The 23,777-nt window shown below is 34.8% G+C and overlaps 1 protein-coding gene across 1 annotated transcript in view; it reads left to right on the top strand.

The window, feature by feature from the left end:
• Positions 1-561: 561 nt before the first annotated feature.
• LOC121432007 (phosphatidylinositol 3,4,5-trisphosphate 3-phosphatase and dual-specificity protein phosphatase PTEN-like) overlaps positions 562-23,777 on the top strand; it is a 58,044-nt gene continuing 34,828 nt past the window's right edge. Inside the window, exon 1 of the mRNA XM_041629818.1 lies at positions 562-1,072. Coding sequence (XP_041485752.1) covers positions 991-1,072 — 82 coding nt within the window. The 5' untranslated portion in view covers positions 562-990. The remainder of the gene's footprint in view (positions 1,073-23,777) is intronic.

Genomic DNA, 23,777 nt, shown 5'->3' with positions numbered 1-23,777 from the left:
AATAATTAATTAGTTTGTAAACTGAAAGGTAATTTATACCTAGACAACAGCTAGGGCGGCGTCGGGAAGTTTAGATGGGGGGGGGGAGGTTATAAGACGATCTGAATGATGGCATTTTTTCCTCCATTGAATAACAGGGATGATAGCGACGTATACATCTAATCTTTCATGCTCTTTTTCCCCCACCCCTTCGCCATCTATGTTTCTCCTTCCTTTCCTTTTTTCTACTACTTGAAAAATCAAAGAGGATATCGCTCCCTGGAGCCTGCAGACATAAAAGGCCAATAAAATATACAGTATGTCACTCTAAAGTTCAGAAGAATAAAGAAGAAAGCGTTTTGATTGTACTCGTCACTGATGTTTTTTTCTGACAGAGATTACATGTCATTGGGTCTGTAATTTCCACCCCAGTACTCCCCTCCCTTTCCAGAAAGATATCCCCCTTTTTTTAGATGGTAATTATTACGAACAAGGAAGTGTCTTGAAGAAGAAAAGGGTTATTGTGCGCGCGAGCTGAAACACGTACGGGCACGTCGCACGCACAATAATGAATTTATTTTCATTTGACATGAGCTCATCTCGCGATCGCGTCTCGAATTTGCAAACAGCAGTTTACACACAAAAAATTGCACACACACGGAAAGGCGCAGATGGGACTGCCCTGGATTTTAGACACATAATTTCATGTTGGAAGTCATTTTATTATACATCCTGGATATAATCAGCGATGACAATGTATTCGACGTTATTTTGGTATGTATACCGAAATTTTAATCCACTGTGAAGATGTTATTATTTCGACTAAAACCTCGTATTTCTGAAAAACTGACCGGGATCTAATCGGGTTTTTCGAGTTGTTGCTGGTCGTGGAGGAAGTTCATGTGGATTATATACAGCTGTTGAGCTACTGTACCTCCTTGGGTCGTCGATCGGCTGCAGTCGTCGGTGAGCTGCTCTGCAGCTGGACCGAGCTCTTACCGTTTACTGGACATGGCAGGGAATAAGATCAAATCAATTGTGAGCAAAAACAAAATAAGGTTACGAGATGGAAACTTTGATCTTGATCTTACGTGTATCCTTTTTTGAACGTTGACTGTGATTGTGACTAACTTCTTTCTTCATTCTTGTTTTGCTCTGTCATTTTCTGTCTCTGTTGTCTGTTAATCATACTTTCACATGTACTAACGTTAGAAGTGAGAGATTGACTAAATAAAAGAAACAGAGATAGAAAATGCAGAGAAAATAGTCTTTTAATGCCCCAGGAAATGGCAGGAATCTCCAAATAGTGGAGGGATTTCGGATCAGCTAAGAAAGAGAGAGAGATTGTATCGTTCGTTTGCTTGTGACTTTGTTGTGTAGTCACTAAGCCAAACTTTAATTTAAACTTCTTTCTTCTTTTGCTCTGTCATTTTCTGCTCTGTTGTCTATTAATGCTTTCACGTGTAACATTAGACGTGAGAGATTGAGTAACACTAACAGAAACAGACAGAAAATTTCAGTCTGAATTAAATGTAGATCTAAGTTTTAGAGATCGAGAGTATAATAAAGAGGTCTGCGAAAGTGATTATACCCAGTTGTTGTCATGGTTGTGTGTCCAGACAGGTTGCGTGTCTGGTTATATAGTCATTTGAAAAAAATTTACAAGCGAAATTCCATCAATTTTTAGTGTAAAATGTTAGGAAATATTATAGAGAATAAAATAGAAGATGATTACAACTATTTGAATTCACATTTTTAGTGTAATCCAAAGACAAAAAAGAAGGCTTCCAAAATATAAAATGTCCGGACACCTGACCCTCTATCCTACTAATTGATTTGGGAATGATTGCAGAATAACTTAACATGGCATCGGAGGTACATGTATACCACATGCAAACTTATTTCAGAATGAGGCATATACTATATATGCCTCATGTAATCATTTTCTGGCTCGAAAAAACATGTATATCATATACATGTTTTTTCGAGCCAGAAAATGGTTGGATATTCAGAAATCTGCAGTAGCCAGATGCTTTTTGGTTTTGTACAGCTGCTGTAAAATTTTATGTGCTGATCTTTCAGTTGTTACAATGCATTAGCTTTCTTCAGTTTTGGATTTGAGATTATTTAAATTTACAATTTCTTGTAATAACTTTGAATAAGAATCTCTTCTTTGTTTTGGTTGTTTTTCCTCCGATAATCGGGGATGAGCGGATATCGGCATGCATCAATTATCAATTTTGAATAAGTAACATGTACTTGTACTTGTAAATTTCCTTCCTCTGGTCTACGGAGATCGGCGGCAAGCCGCAGGGTTCAGGTCCTTTCTAGATGATTTTGCCGGCATAGATGGATTTTTAGAATGTACCTTAAGCAGTGACATGTCAAAGAGGATGCAGAAGAAGAGGGCAGGGAGTGTGAGGGGAAGAGAATGGAGGATGCGAGTATGAGGGGGTCATTTCCAGTGAAGTCATTTAGGATGGATGTAGGCAAGTCAAGGTTCTCAAGATGCTGTAGAAGGTCCAGACGCTGCATCAAAAAGACTGGACATGAGGCAAGAAAGTGGGTAGTGGTTTCTTCCTCCAGAGAGCAGAGCTTGCAGGTTGGGTCTGGGCTCTTTCCAATGGTAACTACTAACTAGGTGTCGTTGTGTGGGATAAGTGGACGTAAGCAGCTGAGCACGTAAAATCACAGTTGATCGTAGATGGGTCGGTAGGGAAGAAGGGTAGAGTAACGATATCTGGGAAGCATTGAGAGGTTACTCCAAAGGCTGAGGGATGAGAATTTCTCAATGCACACTCTGGCTTCTTCCATTTGGGCATCATACACTCTGCTCCTGCACAAAGTTTTCCAACAGTGGTATGAGAAATCTTCAGATAAGAGGGATGTGAGTGAGGGACCTATTAAACACCTATTAACTTCTTCTTTTTTGTTCTTCACCGATATTCGGGTATGAGCGGTTTATACATGTAATGTATAGGTAACGTGGGTCCCTCCCCCATGCTTGCAGTGCTCAAGGACTCGAAGGTTTGATAAATGCCTAACTTTAATCCCACAGCCACAGTTTACAGTGTATGTAGTTAGTGCTCAATCAGCAATTTAAATCAACTGAGGGCTATTGTTCTTCCACCTTCCTCAAATTGTTAAAAACATACTTGCTCTCATGTTGAATTTTTTTGTTTACGAAAGGCGTATTCTCCATTTAATGTTTCTTTCTTATTCTTAGTTGCAGTCTAATACTAAATTACTTGTATGTAAAGCGAATAGAGATTCCGTTGAATATTATATGCGCTATATTCTATACATGTAGATATTATTACTTGTATGTAAAGCGAATAGAGATTCTGTTGAATATTGTGCGTTATAGTCTACAGATACAAGCATCTTTTTTTTTCTGACTTATGATTTATGACTTTCATACAGATCGAGCATACTGATCTTATGATTTTCATTACAGATCGAGCATACTGATCTTAAACAAATAGGAGTAATGCCGAAAATTTGTTAAACAAACTATAATTTCCTCCTATAAAAGCCTCTTAATTTACTATCTATTGTTCACGGCGGACGGCATTTGAATAGTAATGAGTCAGAAAGAAGAGGATCGAGGGTATTTGAATTCCAGTTCATCGTGGCTCAGCCGTGAACCAGAATAGCCTGGTGGTTGAGTCGCTGCCCGGAAAGCAGTAGATGGCAGGTTCAAATCCCACTGGTTCCAATTTTTTCTGACTTATGATTTATGATTTTCATACAGATCGAGCATACTGATCTTATGATTTTCATTACAGATCGAGCATACTGATCTTAAACAAATAGGAGTAATGCCAAAAATTTGTTAAACAAATTATAATTTCCTCTATAAAAAGCCTCTTAATTTACTAAGATACAAGCATCTATTATTATTATTGTTAATCAGCCTGCACGTTACTGTAGAGCAAATGCATGACTTGCAAGCTAGCTACATAGGTGTCCATCTGTGTGCTTGTTGGATCTAGAAGGGGCCAAACTTATCTTCTGCTGGTGCTGCTATAATCTTCAAAGGGCTCTGCAGCCTATCTTGAAGATGAAATTAAACTTGGATGCATGCACGTTATGAGGAGGAGTGAAGTGTACAGTATTTTGAAAGTTGGCAAGCCAAACTGCATTATTAGATCTACTGTTTGATGAGGGAGTTTATTCCATTCAGGGATAGATTGTTTGGCAAAGGCAAATTTTTTAATGTTCAGAGATTGATTTCATCCTGTTTGAAGTCTAATTGGAAAAAATCAGAAAATTGTCATTCTTAAACACTCATTTGAGACTTTTATTTCATCTTTCGTTTTATTTCTTTTTATTTCAGCATTATATCATTTCCACATAAGATTTGAATAAAAAGTGCACTTTTTATGTGATAAATTTGTTTAAATGCACCCACAATCTTTGTAATTTTATCCCTTTTTCACTTTCAGCATCTGTTTTTTTTTTTATATGAACATCTATTCTAAAGTACACAGCGTACAAGTACAATGAGGGTAACTTAATTAATATTAAAGTGATTGGGTAACATTGGTTTGACTTTTTAAAAATCTGAGCTAGAAGGTCACACTTGTCACCTGTGTCTGTGATATGTTCCAAAAATGAATCCCAGAAAAAATAACGTTCGAAAATGATTATTAGTGCTTCAATAATTGAAATATTAAGTGACCGGAAACACCATCTTAATTTCATCCTATACACTTATGTGTACTATTTAGGTGTCTATAAGACGCCTATTTACAAAATCGGGGTTTGCCTTGTAGTTTTAGCTTTTTATTCTCAATAATGGTTGTTTTAAGGGTTTATTAGTTCTAATACATGCACTTGTACACATGTTTCATCTTGGTTTGAGAATTTTTTAAATCGGCTGCTCACAAATTTAAAGGGGAAGTTCACCCTGAAGAAAAGTTTGTTGTAAAAATAGCAGAAAAAATAATAAAAAATATTGGTGAAGGTTTGAGGAAAATCCGTCAATGATTAAGGAAGTTATTAGAATTCATAGTTTTGAATTTGTGACGTCATATGCGAGCAGCACTCCTACAAAGCAAGTGGTAAAAAATCTTTTAAATGTCATTTTCTCAGAAAATTGAAAACGGTTCTTACTGTGCCTTTTGTATATCAATAGACAAATCATTTCACACCCGATCATAAATAGAAAACAAAATAAAGTCATCAGGAACCATACAAAATTTGAAATTCATTGATTTTTTACCATTCGCTATGTAGGAATGCTGCTCGCATATGACGTCACAAATCCAAAACTTTGAATTCTAATAACTTTTTAATCTTCAACGGATTTTCTTCAAACCTTCACCAATATTTTTTATTATTTTTTCTGCTATTTTTACAACAAACTTTTCTTCAGGGTGAACTTCCCCTTTAAACAATACCTTTAAGACTACATGTAAGAGGCATACATGTATTCCTTCATTTTCAACAATTCTTTGACTTACTGTTACCTGTTAAAGCCTGTGTATAGCTTTGGTAAAGGTTCAATAATGTGATTGATAATCGAATATCATCTAATATGACAGTCTTACTGAAGCGTAGAGACCGTTAGATATTTTTCCAACTGCACTTCTCTGAGAAAATTTCAAATATTCAAATTTTGGATATATAGCGCCCTCTCTCGGCGATGCTTGTTTTTAATTTTAAAAATGGGCATTCAAGCACTTATCTTATAAATTTAGTGATTAGATATCCAAAAGTTACAAAGAACATATCTTGAAAGTTTCAGCCCATTCCATGATTTGGAATAGGATTTAATTGAAAGACAAAAACACACAGATATTTTAATTTGATCGGGTGACCCGATCAAGTTAAATTTCCATGTAAAATCGCAAAATTTATCCTGTAAAACACATTTTCATTTCATATCCTCCACATCATAACTGTTATAGGGCATATCCATTCATATTAGCAAGCAATGAATTGGAATAGTGATAGGTGCATTTTGGTGGATTTACTAAAACTATACACAAGCTTTAAAACTAGGGAACAATACATGTTTAGATTCACTGGACGAATCTATTTTCCTCGGGGTTTTAACAGGTAATATTAAATGAGTCGAAGAATTGTGACTGGTAAATTTAGTCTTCCTCTTTCCTTGTTTCTTTCCATTAAAATTTTCTTTCATGTTTTCATACATTGGAGCTCTGTGTAATTTTTAAATTCCAAGTACAATTTAAGTTCAATTGGTAATCCAGGGCCCAGTCTTACAAAGAGTTATGACTGATCCAATCAATTGTAACTATGGAAATCCATCAGTGTCATATTTTTTCTCTTCTGTCGGAAACTTGCACAATCTCCTTTGTGAAAAAAGAGAAGCACAGTGAATTTTTAAGAAAACAATGAATGCATGAATATACATCATATACGTTAGAAAATAGTTTGGAGAAACATGAATGATATGTTGATATTGCTGGCCGTCCATAGTTGTGATTGATCGGATCAATCGTAACTCTTTGTAAGAGGGGGCCCTGGTAAAATAATAATTCCATTACAAGAAAAAATAGATACTAAATATCTGTAGTTGTGACAATAATCGCAAATAAGATGAGATACATGTACATTGTATGTCCCAGCTTTACTACAATGATACATTATGTAGTAAGATTCAAATTTCTTCTTAAAATCAATATTCATTGCAAAGTTCTACACAAGTTTTGCCTTGACTTTTGTATTGAGGGATAGCCGATTTTTGTACAGGGCACAGGACTCGAGTGTTATATGTAGGGTACCTGTAGTTTACATGTAGGTGACGGTCACTCGTACATACATGTACATGTAGGGTACGTTTCTATGACCGCACAGATGGGATCATGCAACTCTTGCCGCAAGCTCTTTCAAATTAAAAGACCTGAATATAAATCAATCACCAAAAATAAAACTATACTTTCATATTGAAAGATACATAAAAGAAAGATATTGCAACATGTATTCTGAGTCTTACAACTGACACCATGCCTTGCTGCATAAATTAATCTGAAAGACTGAAAGACAATAGTTAGACCAATTTAATATTTTCAGAGTAATTTAACAGAGAACTATTATATGCTTTGTAAAATTTTCAGTTGGATAATATGAAGGTCATCATTTTACATGTACATCATAAAGAAAATTCTCAAACAGTACATGTACATGTAAGTTGTGGGAAGGGTTAAAAAATGTCCAAAAAAAAATGCAACTGACCAGAGTTTTGTATCCACAAAAGAAACTCAGAAGTCGCTTCCCAAACTCAAATGTCTTGTATTTAAGACTTCTATATGTCAGTAATGTTGTGCAGGTACATGTATTAAAATTGGTGTTTTGATTTGAAAGAACTATTAAAAAGTATGGTAGTCAGTCACTCTTTTTCCTGTCCTTATTGTGAAATGGGACTGACCAATTTTGGGGACGTCATGATGTCTACAATAAACATGAACGTGTATGTACATGTACATGTATGTATCATGTACAATCTTTCTGTATAAATCCTTGGTTGTCAATATGAATTGAAAGTATAAACATGAAAAAAAAGACTTGCCCCTGTAAAACAGTTGGAAAAGACACGTAAAAGTGTAATGCGACTGACCGTTCAATAGCCCATAATAATAATAATAACGGCATATTTTTTCCAGGGTAGCCACTTCAGTTCTGAAAGCTGTTCTCCCAGCAGGTCCTGCTGAATTACAGAGTACATGTATTAAAGACACTTTAACATAGTAAAGTATGATTATGAACATGAGGATACACACACGTGTTTCCAGAAGCCCGTGTGACAGATTTTGCTCTGGGGCCGATTGCACGAAAGGGTCTTTGCAAGGACCGTCTTTCGCGTCGCCCATCTTTTATGATGCGCCATGTGAAACGCATTTTAAATAAATCATCTGCAAACATATTTCATTGGTCCGTTAAAATGAACAAAATATTTGTTTATAAAATGATGTGATATATCATGAAATTGTATAAAATTTAATTTATTAAAAAAGCAAGCTAACAAATCTTATTCTTTATCATAAATTTCAGAAACACTTCGCTTATAGCGTATCATAAAAGATGGGCGACACGAAAGATGGTCCTTGGAAAGACCCTTCCATGCAATCAGCCCCTGGTCTTTGTCCAGGTGTCAAAACCTATCATTGATATCTAGATACATAAAGTATTGTGAATGACAGAGGTACAGTACAAATTCAAGCATTTTTCAAAAGCCACAACCATTTCCAGTTGTATACTTTCGATACTTTTCATTCTGTTTCCTTACATTCAATACTAAGTACCACAATCTTCATATTAGATTTACTTTCTGGGAAGCACAAATGAATCATAATTCATTGAATTTCATAATTTGAGTCAATGTTTGGAAAAACGTAAAAGTAACAAAACCATATAAGCTCAGGAAGTACGTGGCCTGTCTAAAACATACACAAAATATTGGCATAATAATAGGTGGTTTCAGACCGCCTCGAAGTTTGTCAGTTCCAGGTATTCTCTGATCAGGAAATTTACCCCGATCAGAAAATACCAGGTATTTTGGTAATGTGAAAGCAAACTACGCGTAATTTCCCCGAAAGAAAATACCCGCTAAATAGTAGGTACTTGGCGAAATTACGAGAACTTTTGCGGGGATTTTTCCAATGTCGCAGGTATTTTGGCGATGTGAAAGCAAATTACGGGAACTTTTAGCCCAGCGTGTTGTTGGGTGCGGTGCCTTGGGTGGCTGCTGGGCTAGTGATTTTGAATCTCGCGCCTTGCCTGCTTATGAGACCATACTGGGCATGCTCGTAATTTCAGGAACTTATCCCGAAGGGTATGTTTCAGGGTGGTGTGAATGCAGGAATAATTAATGGGTATTTTTCAGCCTAAAAAAGTTCTCGTAATTTAATGGGGATTCTTGTGATCGAGGCAGTTTGAAACCACCTTATGTCTACTCACCAATATATCAAATTATTTAATTGTCTCTCCAACTAAGACCCTATTCTCAGTGTACTTTCTAAAACTAGATTTAGTGGAAACCAGTTCAGGAAACCAGTTTGCTAGCGTTCCCATCTAATCACCTGAGATATGATCAAAATCGGACAAGGAATAACAATGTTAATGACATTTTAAAGATCTGCATTATTCCTGTGAAACGGTTCCGGGCATGTCTTCATGAATATTCAATGAGCAAACCGATGAAGTCATATCCCCACTTGTTCTTTTCTGTTTTATTAGGCCTATATATATATGAAATTAGGTTTTATTAAAATGTTGTCCTCCAATAACTAAAATTTTTGATTGACAACTGATTTAGTGCATTAGATATTCACTGCTGCAACTTATTTCATTATAATGGAGACATGTCTTCACAAATGTATGAAAAAATGAAACAATTATCAATAACAGAAAAAGGAAAATGGGGATGTAACATCATCAGACCATGTAATGAATATTTATAATGATGTGCATACAATGTTTTCACAATATATTGCTATGTACTTTAAAATTCTATAACTTTGCTATTTGTTATCATATTTTTGTGATTTTTTCAGCAGCTCTGTGAATTTTACTCTATTTACTTATATTTTCAGCCCCAAGCACAAGTTTAAAGGAGGGGGGGGGGGGGTGTTTTACCCTATTTGTTATGGGTCTTGATTCTTTATACATGTAAGGCAATGGAGCTCCAAACACAGTACACTATGCTGACGGTTACATGTACGTTATCTAGGGCTTCACACAATTCCCTTTTGGTCCAACCTTTTCATGTCGGACCAGTAGATACCCAGTTTTTCTATTATTATTATTATTAATCTATAATTTACTGTACTGGTCTCCCAAAATAAAGAAAAATATGAAAAAAAACTTGAGATTATTTTATTTTGCTGTCTTTAAAGGGGAAGTTCACCCTGACAAAAACTTTATTGTAAAAATAGCAGAAAAAATAGTAAAAAATATTGGTGAAGGTTTGAGGAAAATCCGTTAAAGAGTAAAAAAGTTATTAGAGTTCAAAGTTTTGGATTTGTGACATCATAAACGAGCAGCTGCCCCATGTGTTATGTAATATAAAGTGCATGAATTTCAAGTTTTATATGGTTCCTGATAACTTAATTTTGTTTTCTATTCATGATCGGGTGTGAAATGATTTGTCTATTGATATACAAAAGGTACAGTGAAAACCATTCTCAATTTTCTGAAACAATGACATCTCATCGATTTTTTACCATTCGCTGTGTAGGAATGCTGCTCGCATATGACGTCACAAATCAAATAAGTGATATTCTAATAACTTTTTAATTATTTGATGATTTATCTCAAACCTTCGGCAATATTTTTTAATTATTTTTTCTGCTATTTTTACAATAAACTTTTTCTCAGGGTGAACTTCCCCTTTAATTGTTTTTTATTGCCCCCTAAAAAACCATACAAACAAACAGTAAACACACACACAACATGATTCACGAGAGCCATTTCTCAATTTTATAGAGTCTTTTTTTTAAAGATGCCAGATCCATTTTTATAATTTACAAGAGGAGAAAATATCAGTGTGATACTGTATATTTGGTACTGGTCATGTATGGAGGACCAGTAAATCCGGCTATTTCTGAAAAGTTACTGGCCCGACAGCAATTTTTTACCGGTCTGGGACCGTCAGACTGCTGCCAGTGTCGCCCGCTGCCTTAATATCACCTACATGTATTCCATAATGTAATGCAAAACGTGTACTATACATACAGATGCCATGTAGATTATGTTCGTGTTCTTTTTACATTGTCAGTCCCAGTCTTGATTGATATCTTGTCTCCAGCTTACATGTACATACAATTGTAACAGTGACAATATTACAATAGATCAATCACTTATTTTAGATCATAATTTCAAGTTTTCAACTCTAATCGTGCTCTTTATATAGTCCCCTTTGTAACGTTGAAAATATTCTCAATCGATCACAGCGCGGAAGGCAGTGCCCTGATTGCTTCAACTCAAACATTGCGCACTATTGAAGTTACATTTTAGATGTCATTATCGGAGCGAGAGATACTAAAAATACATCGAGAAGATTCCATATTTAGACCTGCATGAATTGTCTACAAGTCAATGGGTGCAGTTAACATTATAATTCCTGCATATTCATGACAAAAGTTATTTCCAGCCTAGAAAAATATCAAAGGTTGGCTTGAATTATTTTTAGACTCAATAAGTTATATTGAAGTGATAGAAGGCTGGGATTGTACTTGGATATATTTATACCTTTAATATTTGAAGCAAAAAAAATAATACCTGGATGGAGACGTCTTGTTTGTGTAAGGTGTGGCTTGTTTCTCGAGGCAAACTATTAAAGCAAATGAGTGATTGTACTAATCCTTGTATTATTACAGTACTGATGTGCAATATCTGGGTAAGAATTATTATTTTTTTTTGTTAATTCGGAGCAGGGAAAAAATACACGGGGGCTGGGGGGGGGGGGTTTGCCCTTGATATATATGCTCAAAATATTGAAAATAACCCTGGAAAATTGAATAAAAAGCCCTGGAAAATCTCCATTCATTAAAATGTAAATTAAACTAAGCTTATGCAATAGTTTGCAGATTTAGGCAGTAATTTGTGAAAAGTACATGTACACATATATGTACATGTAGCCCTGGAGAATAGAAAAATATTTTTGGCCTGATATGGAGGCTACTTTCCACAGAATTCTTCCTTAATTTGCAATGAAATTGTTTAAGCTTTAACATTGCAGTAAATGGGTATTTTCTGTTTTTGTTTTGTTTTTAAATTTCCCAGGGCTCTTTAATAAAAGTCTTGATGAAAAACAGTTTTTAATATCTCTGATCAGTGAACTGGCTTAAATACATGTGTATGTTAAAGCCGGGGTAATAGCAGGGCCCACTGGTAGAACAGTTTTCGATACTGAAGTGGCTACCCTGGGTAAATATGCCTATATTATCATTATTATTATTATGTGTGAATAAGTAAGTAAGTAAGTAAATAAGTTAAAGTAAGTAGTAAGTAAGTAAGTACATGTAAGTAAGTAAGTAAGTAAGTAAGTAAGTAAGTAAGTAAGTACATGTAAGTAAGTAAGTAAGTAAGTAAGTAAGTAAGTACATGTAAGTAAGTAAGTAAGTAAGTAAGTAAGTAAGTACATGTAAGTAAGTAAGTAAGTTAAACAGAGAAACAGATCTAGACAAACAAATAAATGAATGAGTGAAAATAAATAATTAAATAAATAAATAAATACATAAAAAAATAATAAATTAGTAAATAAATAAATAAATAAACAAATAAATTAATAAATGAATAAATAAATAAATTGTCAACTGGTGGTCCTTCAATACAGGTCGTCGCGAAATCCAGTTTGATCTGGAAACAAAATTTGTTTTAATGATTCCACAATCAGAGAAGTACTACATACGGACCCAAATCGTTGCACATGTAATTCTCTGTCCCGTATTCGAAAGTCAAATTCAACTTAGACCATGGTCTAACTCTGCTAAAATTATGGGAAGCCAAATGTGTCAAAATTTTTATTAAGTTGTACATTTATGTTTCATATGTTTCTTATGTTTACTGTGCTCTTTCCTGATTCATCGATGGTGAAGACAGTCATCTATTTTAATACTCTCTAGACAATTATGAATGATTTGAGAGCCAAATGAGCTGAAATATAAGATCTCTACCATTAGTGATTTATGTAACAGTTGGCTTTCCATACTTAAACCACAACTTTAAACCTCAGTTTGAGTTAAACCCGACTTCAGAATACGGGCCTCTGACTGTACCATTAAAATATAGTACATGTTTTGTCCATTGACAGACCTCTCACCTCTATATTCAAGCAACTCTGACAGTTACTCAGGCCATGTAACAAAGTTTGAGGACCAGGAAATAAGGAAGTGAAACAATAGTTCAACTATCCAGTGCTTCCCATACATTTGTATGCAGCTGACTTTCAATGGTCTGTACTTTATATGCGTGATAATTCGAGGTTGGTCTACGACTCGACCCTTAAGTTTGTGAATGTCATGAAGGAACAACTTTCAGTCTTGTACTTTGTCACCTTGAAAAAATGCCTTGTAGAGTTCATGTCTAAAAACTTCCATGAGCAATTGTAATTTTTTTTTACTTATTGTTTTAACTTCCTTTAGAAGTTCTTTTTACCTTGCAAGTTCTTGTATGTAATTCATAAATGTAGACATCATGAAACAATTTGTGTCATAGGTACCAAATTATCATGTTCATCATACATGTGTAGTATTGTAAATCCATTTTTTTTCTGAAAGATCTGGCGACACCTTCTTGAAGCATCTTGCCAGTGAGTTCACAAAAAAAATTGCATTGAGCTGATCGGATGCAAGGATTTAACTTTAGCCTGATACATGAATGGCAATTACATGTATACTTTATAATGTACAGCACTCAATGTGTGAGTGAACTGAAACATGACGATTTTTATTAAAAAAATGATTTCATAAAGGGCAGTGCTTTATTAAGAGCTAATTGAGACTCGAATTCGCAATATGCAGCGCAGCAATGGTCAGATTACTCTCAGGGGATGCTGGGTGTGTTCAATGCTGATTTTTCAAATTTAAACAGGAACATGAATCATGATTGAAAACTCAATTACAGAACGCGAGCACAAACAGGATCAGCAATGCACTGTTCAATATCTATGAAAATAAAACTGATTTTTTATGTCGATCATCTTCAAATTTCCCGCCTTAATTAGCGCAGCTTTAGTGTCCAGTTCCACCCATCATGAAGGTCAATTCTGACACCTGCGTTTGTGGAGGCTTCCAATGCAAGAGCAAATCTAAAGGTCAAGTCCACCTCAGAAAAATGTTGATTTGAGTCACTAGAGAAAAATCAGATGAGCACAATGCTGAAAATTTCATCAAAATCGGATGTAAAATAAGAAAGTTATGACATTTCAAAGTTTTGCTTATTTTTAACAAAATAGTTATATGAACGAGCCAGTTAAATCCAAATGAGAGAGTCAATGATGTCACTCACTCACTATTTCTTTTGTTTTTTATTGTTTGAATTATACAATATTTCAATTTTTACGAATTTGACGATAAGGACCTCCTTGCCTGAAGCACAAAATGTTAAAATAATGGAATTCCACGTGTTCAGGGAGGAATGAAACTTCATTTTACATGACAATGACGAAAATATCAAAACATTTCATATTTCATATAATAAAATACAAAAGAAATAGTGAGTGAGTGATGTCATCAGTTCCCTCATTTGCATACCGACCGAGATGTGCATATAACTGTTTTGTGAAATGAAGCGAAACTTTGAAATGTCATAACTTTTTTATTTTACATCCGATTTTGATGAAATTTTCAGTGTTATGCTTGTTGATTTTTTTTTTCTTTTTTAATATTCAAATCAAGTTTTTGTTGGGGTGGACTTGTCCTTTAAAGACATTTCAAAACTCAATCTTGTTCAATATCACATTTGTGATGCTGAAGGTCATACATGTACATGTACATGTAGGATCAGATCTGATCAAAACTCGAATCATGATTTGAAAGACGTTTACATTTACGACCGGAAATGGAGGACATTGAGCACACTCTTTGTTTCTGATTATATTCGCATTTCGTAATCAGGTTTTTCAATCATGATTCATGTTGCCGTGTAAATTTGGAAACCGACTGTGAACACACCCTACATGCAAGTTGCCCATTCTGCAAAATTGAACTTAAATTCTAGCTATGGTAATTGGTTATGATCTCAACTCAAACTCACTTTATAGAACAGAATCCAATAAAAAATGACCACCCAAGTGATTGTGTATCTATGAATTAAATTTTTTTCTGTCAAATGATTCTGTAGATATTTCGTAATCACTGAGAAATTTATTTATAGCAAAAATGAGCATTGTTTTCCTGTCTCATGATGGTGCAGGGTATGGGTTTACTTGATTTTGTGTAACAAATCACTTATAAACCATACAAGTAATTTGATAATAGAAATAATATATAAAAGAGCAGCAGACACATTATTAGTTTACATTAGAAAAAGTACAGTTTACCAACAGATAATAAGTGATAAACATGTAGTAAAAGCAGTCACTTTGTCTCTTCTAAGTATTCCTCATCCCCTATAGTATAGTAAAGGCAAGAATGTCAATTACAGAGGGATAAAGATTAGGTGATTTACCAACATGTATTATTAGAGATTAACAAAATTCCATCTTCAGAAGGCATATTAAGATATTCTTCAGTTACAAAAATTAATAATGATAGACTATCTTACAACTTAAATCTCCATTTCCGAAAATGGCTTGTAAGTTTATTATTTTTCTTGGCAATGGGTTTACTTCCACTTCGTCTAATGCCAATTCGTCCAATTGCCCACCTACTATCATTTGGTCTACCATCAGTTCGTCCACTCACCACATGGTCTACTTTCATTTTAGTGTAATGCCATTCCGTCTAATAACCAGTTGGTCCAATGGCCATTTAGTCCATATATCATTTGGTCTATTAATTGGACTTAGTGTTAAATTGTGCAAAATGAATGAAAATGAAATGGATATTAGACCAACTGCTTATGAGATGAAATGTTCATAGACAAAATGATTAGACGAAGTGATAATTCAACCAAATAGTTAATAAACCAAATGGTTGTTAGACGAAATGTTGATGGGCGGAATGGCATCAGACTAAAAAAGACCATGTGGTGAGTAAACGAGTTGGCAATAGACGAATTGGCAATTTGCCCAACATATGTTCAAAATTGCACTGTGCTGGGCCCGATGGCTTTTCAGCTAAGATTTTGTAATGTTTCACTAGGTCAAGTTTGCGTGACTTAAATCCTCTACAATTATACGGTAAAACTGCATGGACGTTGGTTTTAAAGACTTCTAGCTCATTGAATTATTCCATGCAGTACCACAAGTTTGAAAGGGGCAGTTCACCCTGAAGAAAAGTTAGTTGTAAAAATAGCAGAAAAAAAAAAATAATAGATATTGGAGAAGACTTGAGGAAAATCCATTTGAATAAAGAAAGTTATATAAAAAGGTTTGGATTTGTGATGTCATACATGTAAACGAGCAGCTGCCCAATCAATGTTATCTAATATCAAATGCATAAATTACAATTTTTAATGGTTCATGATGACTTATTTTTGTTTTCATTTTAGAAATGGATGTGAAATGATTTGTCTATTGATATGCCAAAGGTACAGTAAAAACCATTATCAATTTCCTGAGAAAATTGCTTTTCATTGATAGTTTTTACCATACGATATGTAGGAAAGCTGCTCACATATGATATCACAAATCAAATAATCAAAATTCTAATATAACACTTTAATTCTTTGATAGATTTTTCTCAAACTTTCGAAAATATTTTTTTTTTAATTTTCTCTGCTATTTTTACATCAAACTTTGTGTCAGGGTGAACTTCCCCTTTAATAGATCTATTCAAAGTGAAATAGCCCCTGTACTGTAGTAATTAGGGCAAAGCCACAGACTTATTTTAGGACGGTTTCCTCTCAGATTATTGAAACCTTTGATAGCTCCATAAAAGCTTCTAGGATAACACAAGCCTGGAATGATGTCAAGATGATTATCATTTTATAAGAGGTTGTTACTCTTTAAAGGGGTAGTTCACCCTGGCGAAAAGTGTGTTGTAAAAATAATGAAATGCAATCTATATAAGATTAGTGATTATGGTAAGGGTTTGAGGAATGTCATTCGAAGATTAAGAAAGTTTTACTTTGTGGGCCAAATTTTCTTGGAGAAATGTGAAACAGAATAGTAGGCCTACAAGCTACAGAAGGTTACTATGTAACCTACATGTACAACTTTAACTTGTACAAAAATTAATGGCAAATGCCGACATGTTTGAAGTTCCATGCACAAAAGCAAGGTGAAGCTTGAATTTATTTTGTGATTTTTAACGTCCTGAAAGAATGCTTTTTTTGATTGTTAGATTTCATGGAAAATCCAATCTCTGTCAACAATCGCTTATTCAGTAATTAGGTGGTCTGTCTACGACAGATCACCTATTGATTTCGTCAGAATTTTCTTTCTTTCTTTATTTCTTTATTCATGGTACCTATTTTTTGTCGCCAACTTTTCTCGAAATTGGCTGAATCAATTTTGCTGATTTTTTCGTCATATATAGAATCTATCATAGAGACGGCAAAATAAGCTTTTCAAGGTCATATGGTCATGATGACGTCATCTACGCGCCATTTTGTAAAATTCTTCATTTGATCATATCTTCATTATCAATTGTCAAAAATTAACAATATTTACATGACATTAACTTCATGTCAAGGGTCAAATGTCAATGTCATCAAAAGTCATGTAGAGGTCATGACGCGCGCGTACGCGCGCGTCAAAGGTAAAAAAATCGTCCAAATGACCTATAAATTTTTTGGGTACGTTTCAGGTCATTTTAAGCATTTCAAAAATCAAAAATCGTACAAATGACCTATAAATTTTTTTGGGTACGTTTCAGGTCATTTTAAGCATTTCAAAAATTTGCGCGCGCGCACATATGCGCGCGCGTTTCAGCGCGTTACACCTTAACACAACGCAGAAAAACCGTTTCTTTAATATCATTGCATTGCTAATAAAATTCTGAGCAATTTGATACCTTGATCAACCTTCTACAACCATTAATAACGAAATTAACACCCGTTAAACTTTGCAGCACGTGTGCGCGCGAGCTCTCACTATAGGCCATATATGGGCAAAAACATGCCTATTGTAAATTCACTGTAGCTCTTTAAAAAGTCCGTTGACCCCAATTTTTTTTTGATATATCGATAGAGTATTAGTTGTAGATTTGATTTAATGTCACCATTGTCCCTAAATTGTATCGTGACGTCATCAAATAGGCGCCCAAACTAAAAATTTCATTTTTTTAAAAAATGACGTCATCAAATTTATGCAAATTTGGCTGTAACTTCTCGAATATAGATCATTTTTCGCCCAGATTTCAATATGTTGTAGTTTATAATGTACTCTTTCTCCTCAATTAAGATGAATATTCGTTTTGAGAAACGCATCATTGCGTAAAACAGCGATGAAAAGAGGCATGTCATTTTTCCTCATTTTGCGTGTAATCTCTATGGGACATGACTTTTTCCCAAAACTAGATTCGACATTCCTCTATTTCGTGAGCCATATCTCCATTTTTTCTTGTCAGCTTTCCTTGAGCTCTTTACATGTTGTAGCTGAGATTCTGGGCTAACGGAAGTGTGCCCTCCATTTTTTGATCAGATGCCGGGATCATGCCCGTATTTCACTTGCAAAATTGGAATTGTAATTTTCAAAATTGCTTACGTGTAATCTCTATGGGGAATATCGTGGCTCAATGGATAACGCATTTGACTTGCTTTCTCGAGGGCGGAGGTTCGATTCCTGGGGTAGAAAAGATGATTTTTTTTTTCATTTTTTTTTTCTTTTTGCCACCTCTTACATGATCCTTTATGATAATTAAAAGGTATGAAAGTTAAAATTTAGCAAGATAAAACAGATTATAATTGTTTTTTTCATATCACATGTATTTTGTGTGTAATCTCTATGGGACATGACTTTTTCTCAAAACTAGATTCGACATTCCTCTATTTCGTGAGCCATATCTCCATTTCTTCTGGTCAGTTTTGCCGGAGCTTTTAATATGTTACAGCTGAGATTCTGGGCTTTCGGTAATGTGCCCTCCACTTTTTGATCAGATGCCGGGATCATGCCCGTTTTTCACTTGCAATATTGGAATTGTAATTCTCAAAATTGCTTACGTGTAAAGTCTATGGGAAACATTAATAATCACATTGAGCAATGGTCAAAATTTATTCTTAGGATGTCTAGAATAAAGATTATCAATCATATCTAAATTATTCATTTTATACATTAGCCGACTCTGAATGAAAAATCATGACAGACCACCTAATTCGTCCGCATGACGAATTAAATTCTAGTTTTCTATTATTTTAATTTCAAGTAAGTTTGGATCCCCCTTTACAAGTATTTGTCTGATTGTGTACACATTTTGTCGCACGCACCACGAACCGTCCTCTCTGCGCACTTCGATGCGACAGTTAGTTTTGCAGGGAACGCATTTAAAAGAAGGTTTTTTAAAACCAGCAATAAGTGCACCTACAAGGAGAGGAAACTATTTACCAGTGTCTTTGTTCGATAGTTCAGGTTCCATAGTTTCATCCCGTATCTTTACACTTTCTTGAAGTGAATTATTTACGCCACAGTGGGCATCGTAACAGAGAGGACGGTTCGTGGTGAAATCGCGAGGGGCGATAGCGCACTGTATCTGCGCAAAGAGGACGGTTTGTGGTGCGTGCGACGATTTGTTTAGTATTGTACAAATTGTAAATTGAATGCTGACTGTGTTTTGTACATGTATGCTTCATATTCAGAAAATGGATTTGAAAGGAGGTTGGGACAAATGTCGAGCTTAGAAATTCTGGAATTGTTACATTTATGAATGATATCGCTTTTATTTTATAGTGAATCCCTCCTCCCCCGATGATGTAGGTTTTATCATGTTACTTTTGATTTTGATTTGATTTATTGTTCCCTTCTGCATTTATATCATACATTTTTCATTACATAACCAACATAATACATTTACATTTATGTTGATTTCTGTTTTTTTTATTTGAATCAAAGATACAGTGTACTAAGATATATCATTTCAAACAAACATATATGTATTTTTTTTTTGGGGGGGGGTTCGTAGATGTTAAGTTATTAATCAAAAGTCATGGAAGTGTAGACAATTTGCACAAAATTTATGTGCTCAACTTTTATGTTGGAAACATACTATTAAACCCTATTTTGTTTTCATTCTCATTCTGCAATATAAATTTGGTAAAAATATTTATACAAAGACAAAGAACATACCCTTTTGCAGTAAAATCATTGTCATCTTGCAAACATATGATTAAACAATGAGCTCTTTCGTATGAGATGTTTACATGTGCATGGGGGTCGACAAAATTTACCGAAAGTGAAACAGGTAATATTTCTCTTCATTGGGAAGTCACAACTGATTTTCTGTGCATAGAGCATTTCCTACTGGTTACATACATAGGGTACTCTGAGAGTTTTGAGAAATCGATTGGAAAAAGAGAACCATGACTTGAATTTATCTTTAAGGCCGACATAAAGGATGTATTTCTTGGAAAAGGATAGATATTGTGAAGTCTATAGAAGAGTGCTTCAATCATGTATACAAATGTTTAATGAGAATTTGCCCTTGACTGTGGCATTTAGAGGTATAATTTTGATACAATATCATATGGCATATTCAAGATAAGTACTGTATCCATGCATGTATAGTGGCTAGAAGCTGAAATGGCAATATACTTGCATTCTTCGTGAATTTGGAAGAGACGTATTGTGTGTGTACTGTAGAACCTGCTCTCATCTTCTTTCTTATACTAGTTTTAACAGAAACCAGTTTAAAGGGATGCTCCAGGCTGAATATATTTATATCTAAATAAATAGAGTAAAATTCGCAGAGCAAATACTGAAAATTTCATCAATATTGGATAACAAATAACAAAGTTATTGAATAAAAAAAATTTACATTATTCCAGCGAAACAATTCTAGGCATGTCTTCATGAATATTCATTATAAATATTTTCACCCTGGAGAAACCCTTTAACATACAATGCTAGGAGCTGTCTTGGATCCCAAATTATCAGCATGCAAGTAATTTCTTGAACCGATTTCCCTAAAATCAGTTCAGGAAACCAGTTTATAGAAGATTCGCTTTTCTAGCGTTCTTATCGCCGTCTCTTGAACTGGTTTCTAGAACCACTCCACATACATGTAGAGTGGTCTTGTTGCTATGGAAACGCTGTCAGTGGAGCCACATGTCACAGTGTGTACTGTGCCCAGCATGCACATACTCTTTTACTTTGATGCGAAGATAATAATGATAATAATAATAGCTGGATTTATATAGTGCTTTTTGCCTGAGGATACAAAGCGCTTGCTATTATTACCCCGGCTTTAGCTTGAGCTACCATCACCGGCGCTCAGTGCATTCAAGGAATTAATCCTGCCGGGTACCTATTCACCTTACCTGGGTCGAGTGCAGCACAGTGTGGATAAATTTCTTGCTGAAGGAAAACACGCCATGGCTAGGATTCGAACCCACGACCCTCTGTTGGAAAGGCGAGAGTCAGAACCTCTAGACCATGACGCACCCAGTTCTCGAAGAACGGTTTTGTCCTCACCTCTGCTTAATAAACCAATAATAACGAGGCAAAGCGGTCCTGAAAACCACATCGCAAGGTTGGTTTTCCGAACTGATTTGGAAGACCACTTAAGATCGCTTTGGAGACCGTTTCGAGCGTTCCCATTACACGTTAAACCGGTTTCCCGTAAACTGGTTTCCATAAAACTAGATGAGAATGGGATCATAATGCATGTACCCCTTTCATAGTAAACCTTTTCCTGTATAAACTTCAGCTGGGGAATGTGGTGAAAGGTGCAGTATGAAAGGGACTGGTGACAAATTCCCTTCTGAACGTTAATAAACGGGAAAGTTGTCAACCCAACAAGGTGGAGAAGTGGTGGTGACTTTTAGAGGCATCTCCCAAAGTGCAATGACCATTAAATGATTTTTCATCCATTAATTGTTTGTTAAATTTCAATTATACTTTTGATGTATTTTAATAGTTTTATCTACATATGTTACAGGTGTATTGATATCTATTATTCTCAAACAGGCCCCTTGAATATTCATTCTACAAAATTTGTGCATGTGAGCAGAGATTGGGCTAGAAATGGCAAGATATAATCATAATGTGTAGCTTCCAGTGCCTAGTCACTATTTAAAGATGAATGCATAAATGGCCTTTTCTATTACAGAAAACATACATTTTGGGGAGAGAGGGCTCTTAATAAAAAAAAGTCAAAATTGAAATCTTTACAAAGTAACAAAATGAATGAAAAAGTCAAAAGATAGCTTTCATATACATGTAGCAAAATAGCTCTTAATCAAAAAGTCAAATTTGAAATCTTCACAAAGTAACAAATGAATGAAAAAGTCAAAAGATAGCTTTCATAATTAGCAAAATAGCCCTCTTAAATTCATATAGGTATAAAATGTCAAATGTGATTGGACATGTACTGAAAAGAACAACTCTTCTTGTTCCATGATTGAACATGTACAGTACTGTCCATCTTTGTTATAAAATGGTCGAATTGTAAACAATATGATAACTTTTTTTCAGATGTAGCAGGAATTCTCCATTATCTCCCAAACCCGAATCACTCTCTATGTTCTACTTCCTTTATATTAACGTCCAACCCGGCGTCTGGGTATGCTTTCCCTTTAAACTTCAGAGATGGATTGAGACGCGCTAGCCTAGTTCAACGAAAGGATGTGAACTGCCAGCCCTTATCTTACCTGGGTCTGAATGACGTCATCGACCCTTGTATGCTTGTCTTTTGTGCTATTGTGAGCATTCACATGAGTGGTTGGCATTGAAAGAGAAGATAGAAAATGCTGAAGAGGTCAAGAGAAGAGAGATGAATGAAGGACGTCGGGAAAGAGAACTCGAAGTGAAGGGACCGGCTGTTCATTCAGACTACCCAAGATTGTCTGTATTTCCTTGTTTCCTGCTATGCAGTCATGAACCGTTAAGGCCCGTATGTTCATATAAATGTTTTCTAGTGTGAACATCTCATTTCATAAAATGCTGTCTGATGAAATGCACGTTGAATTAGCTTTATTGAATAGAAATGTGTTGAAATAGATTGAAAATTTTGTCATGCGAACAGAAACAAACTATTCAACAAAAAAGAGCTTTACCAAATATCTACAATCATGTTTTTACTCAAATTCAACTCCTCTTGTTGGATTTTTCAAGTCATTCCTTTTTCCATTAAAAACTCAAATAATGAAATATGTACAAATAAAACTCAGAAAATAAAAACCCAATAATAAAATCCCAAGAAAGCATATATAGCTTGTGATAATAGAGACAAAAATATTAACTATTCTAATAATTGAAGTGTAAATCTAATTAAAAAGAAAACATACCTAATACAGTGTAATCACTTTTATTACTGTTTTTTTATTCTCTTAAAATGTACTCTTGTTTTAATTGCTATGCATTGCACATAGTTTTTTTTACATTTGACTACATGAAGCAGTGATAGACTTTTATCACGTCACTTTAATACATTGTGCTTAATATCCATTTTTCAATACTTGCATTAGTTGCATAAATCATGCACATGTACCACAATGAGTTACAGCTCACACCCTCAAATTTTCAGGGGTTTTCCCCATCCTGCTTTGTTCATTAAGGTATGGAATTTGGTATTGCCTGTTTAAAGTCCAACTTTAGTTCGGGTAAACCCCCGAAGTGCATGTCACTATTCCAATTCATTCATTACAACATTACAGATTATGAATATGTGTGCCCTACTAAATAAGTGAATGAATAAATCAATAAAGGTAAAATGTAGGGTTTTTTGTTTGCAATTTTACATCAAAAATTATTTGAATGGGTGCCCGATGGAAATAGACCGCCTTTGTTCATCCGAACCATCATATCAGTCAATTTTAGTTTAAATAGGAAGAAACAAATTGATTTTGAGATTTTTGCAGGAAATGAAAGTACAAGTCCTATTCTGTTCATAACGAAATTTCTAGGCAGCAGTTTATTTTGGTTTGTGAGATATGAGGTGATTTCCACGGCGATGCCATACAAATAGTTTTATAAAATGCGCAAATCCCATTGGAAACGTGTACTGTAGCAAAGTAAACAACTGCTGCGCTATTAATTTGCAAATGAGCAGTCAGCTAAACCGTCGTAT

Source organism: Lytechinus variegatus, chromosome 18, assembly GCF_018143015.1.
Source record: "Lytechinus variegatus isolate NC3 chromosome 18, Lvar_3.0, whole genome shotgun sequence".
Lineage (NCBI taxonomy): Eukaryota > Metazoa > Echinodermata > Echinoidea > Temnopleuroida > Toxopneustidae > Lytechinus > Lytechinus variegatus.
This window is presented reverse-complemented; position numbering and strand designations above follow the sequence as displayed.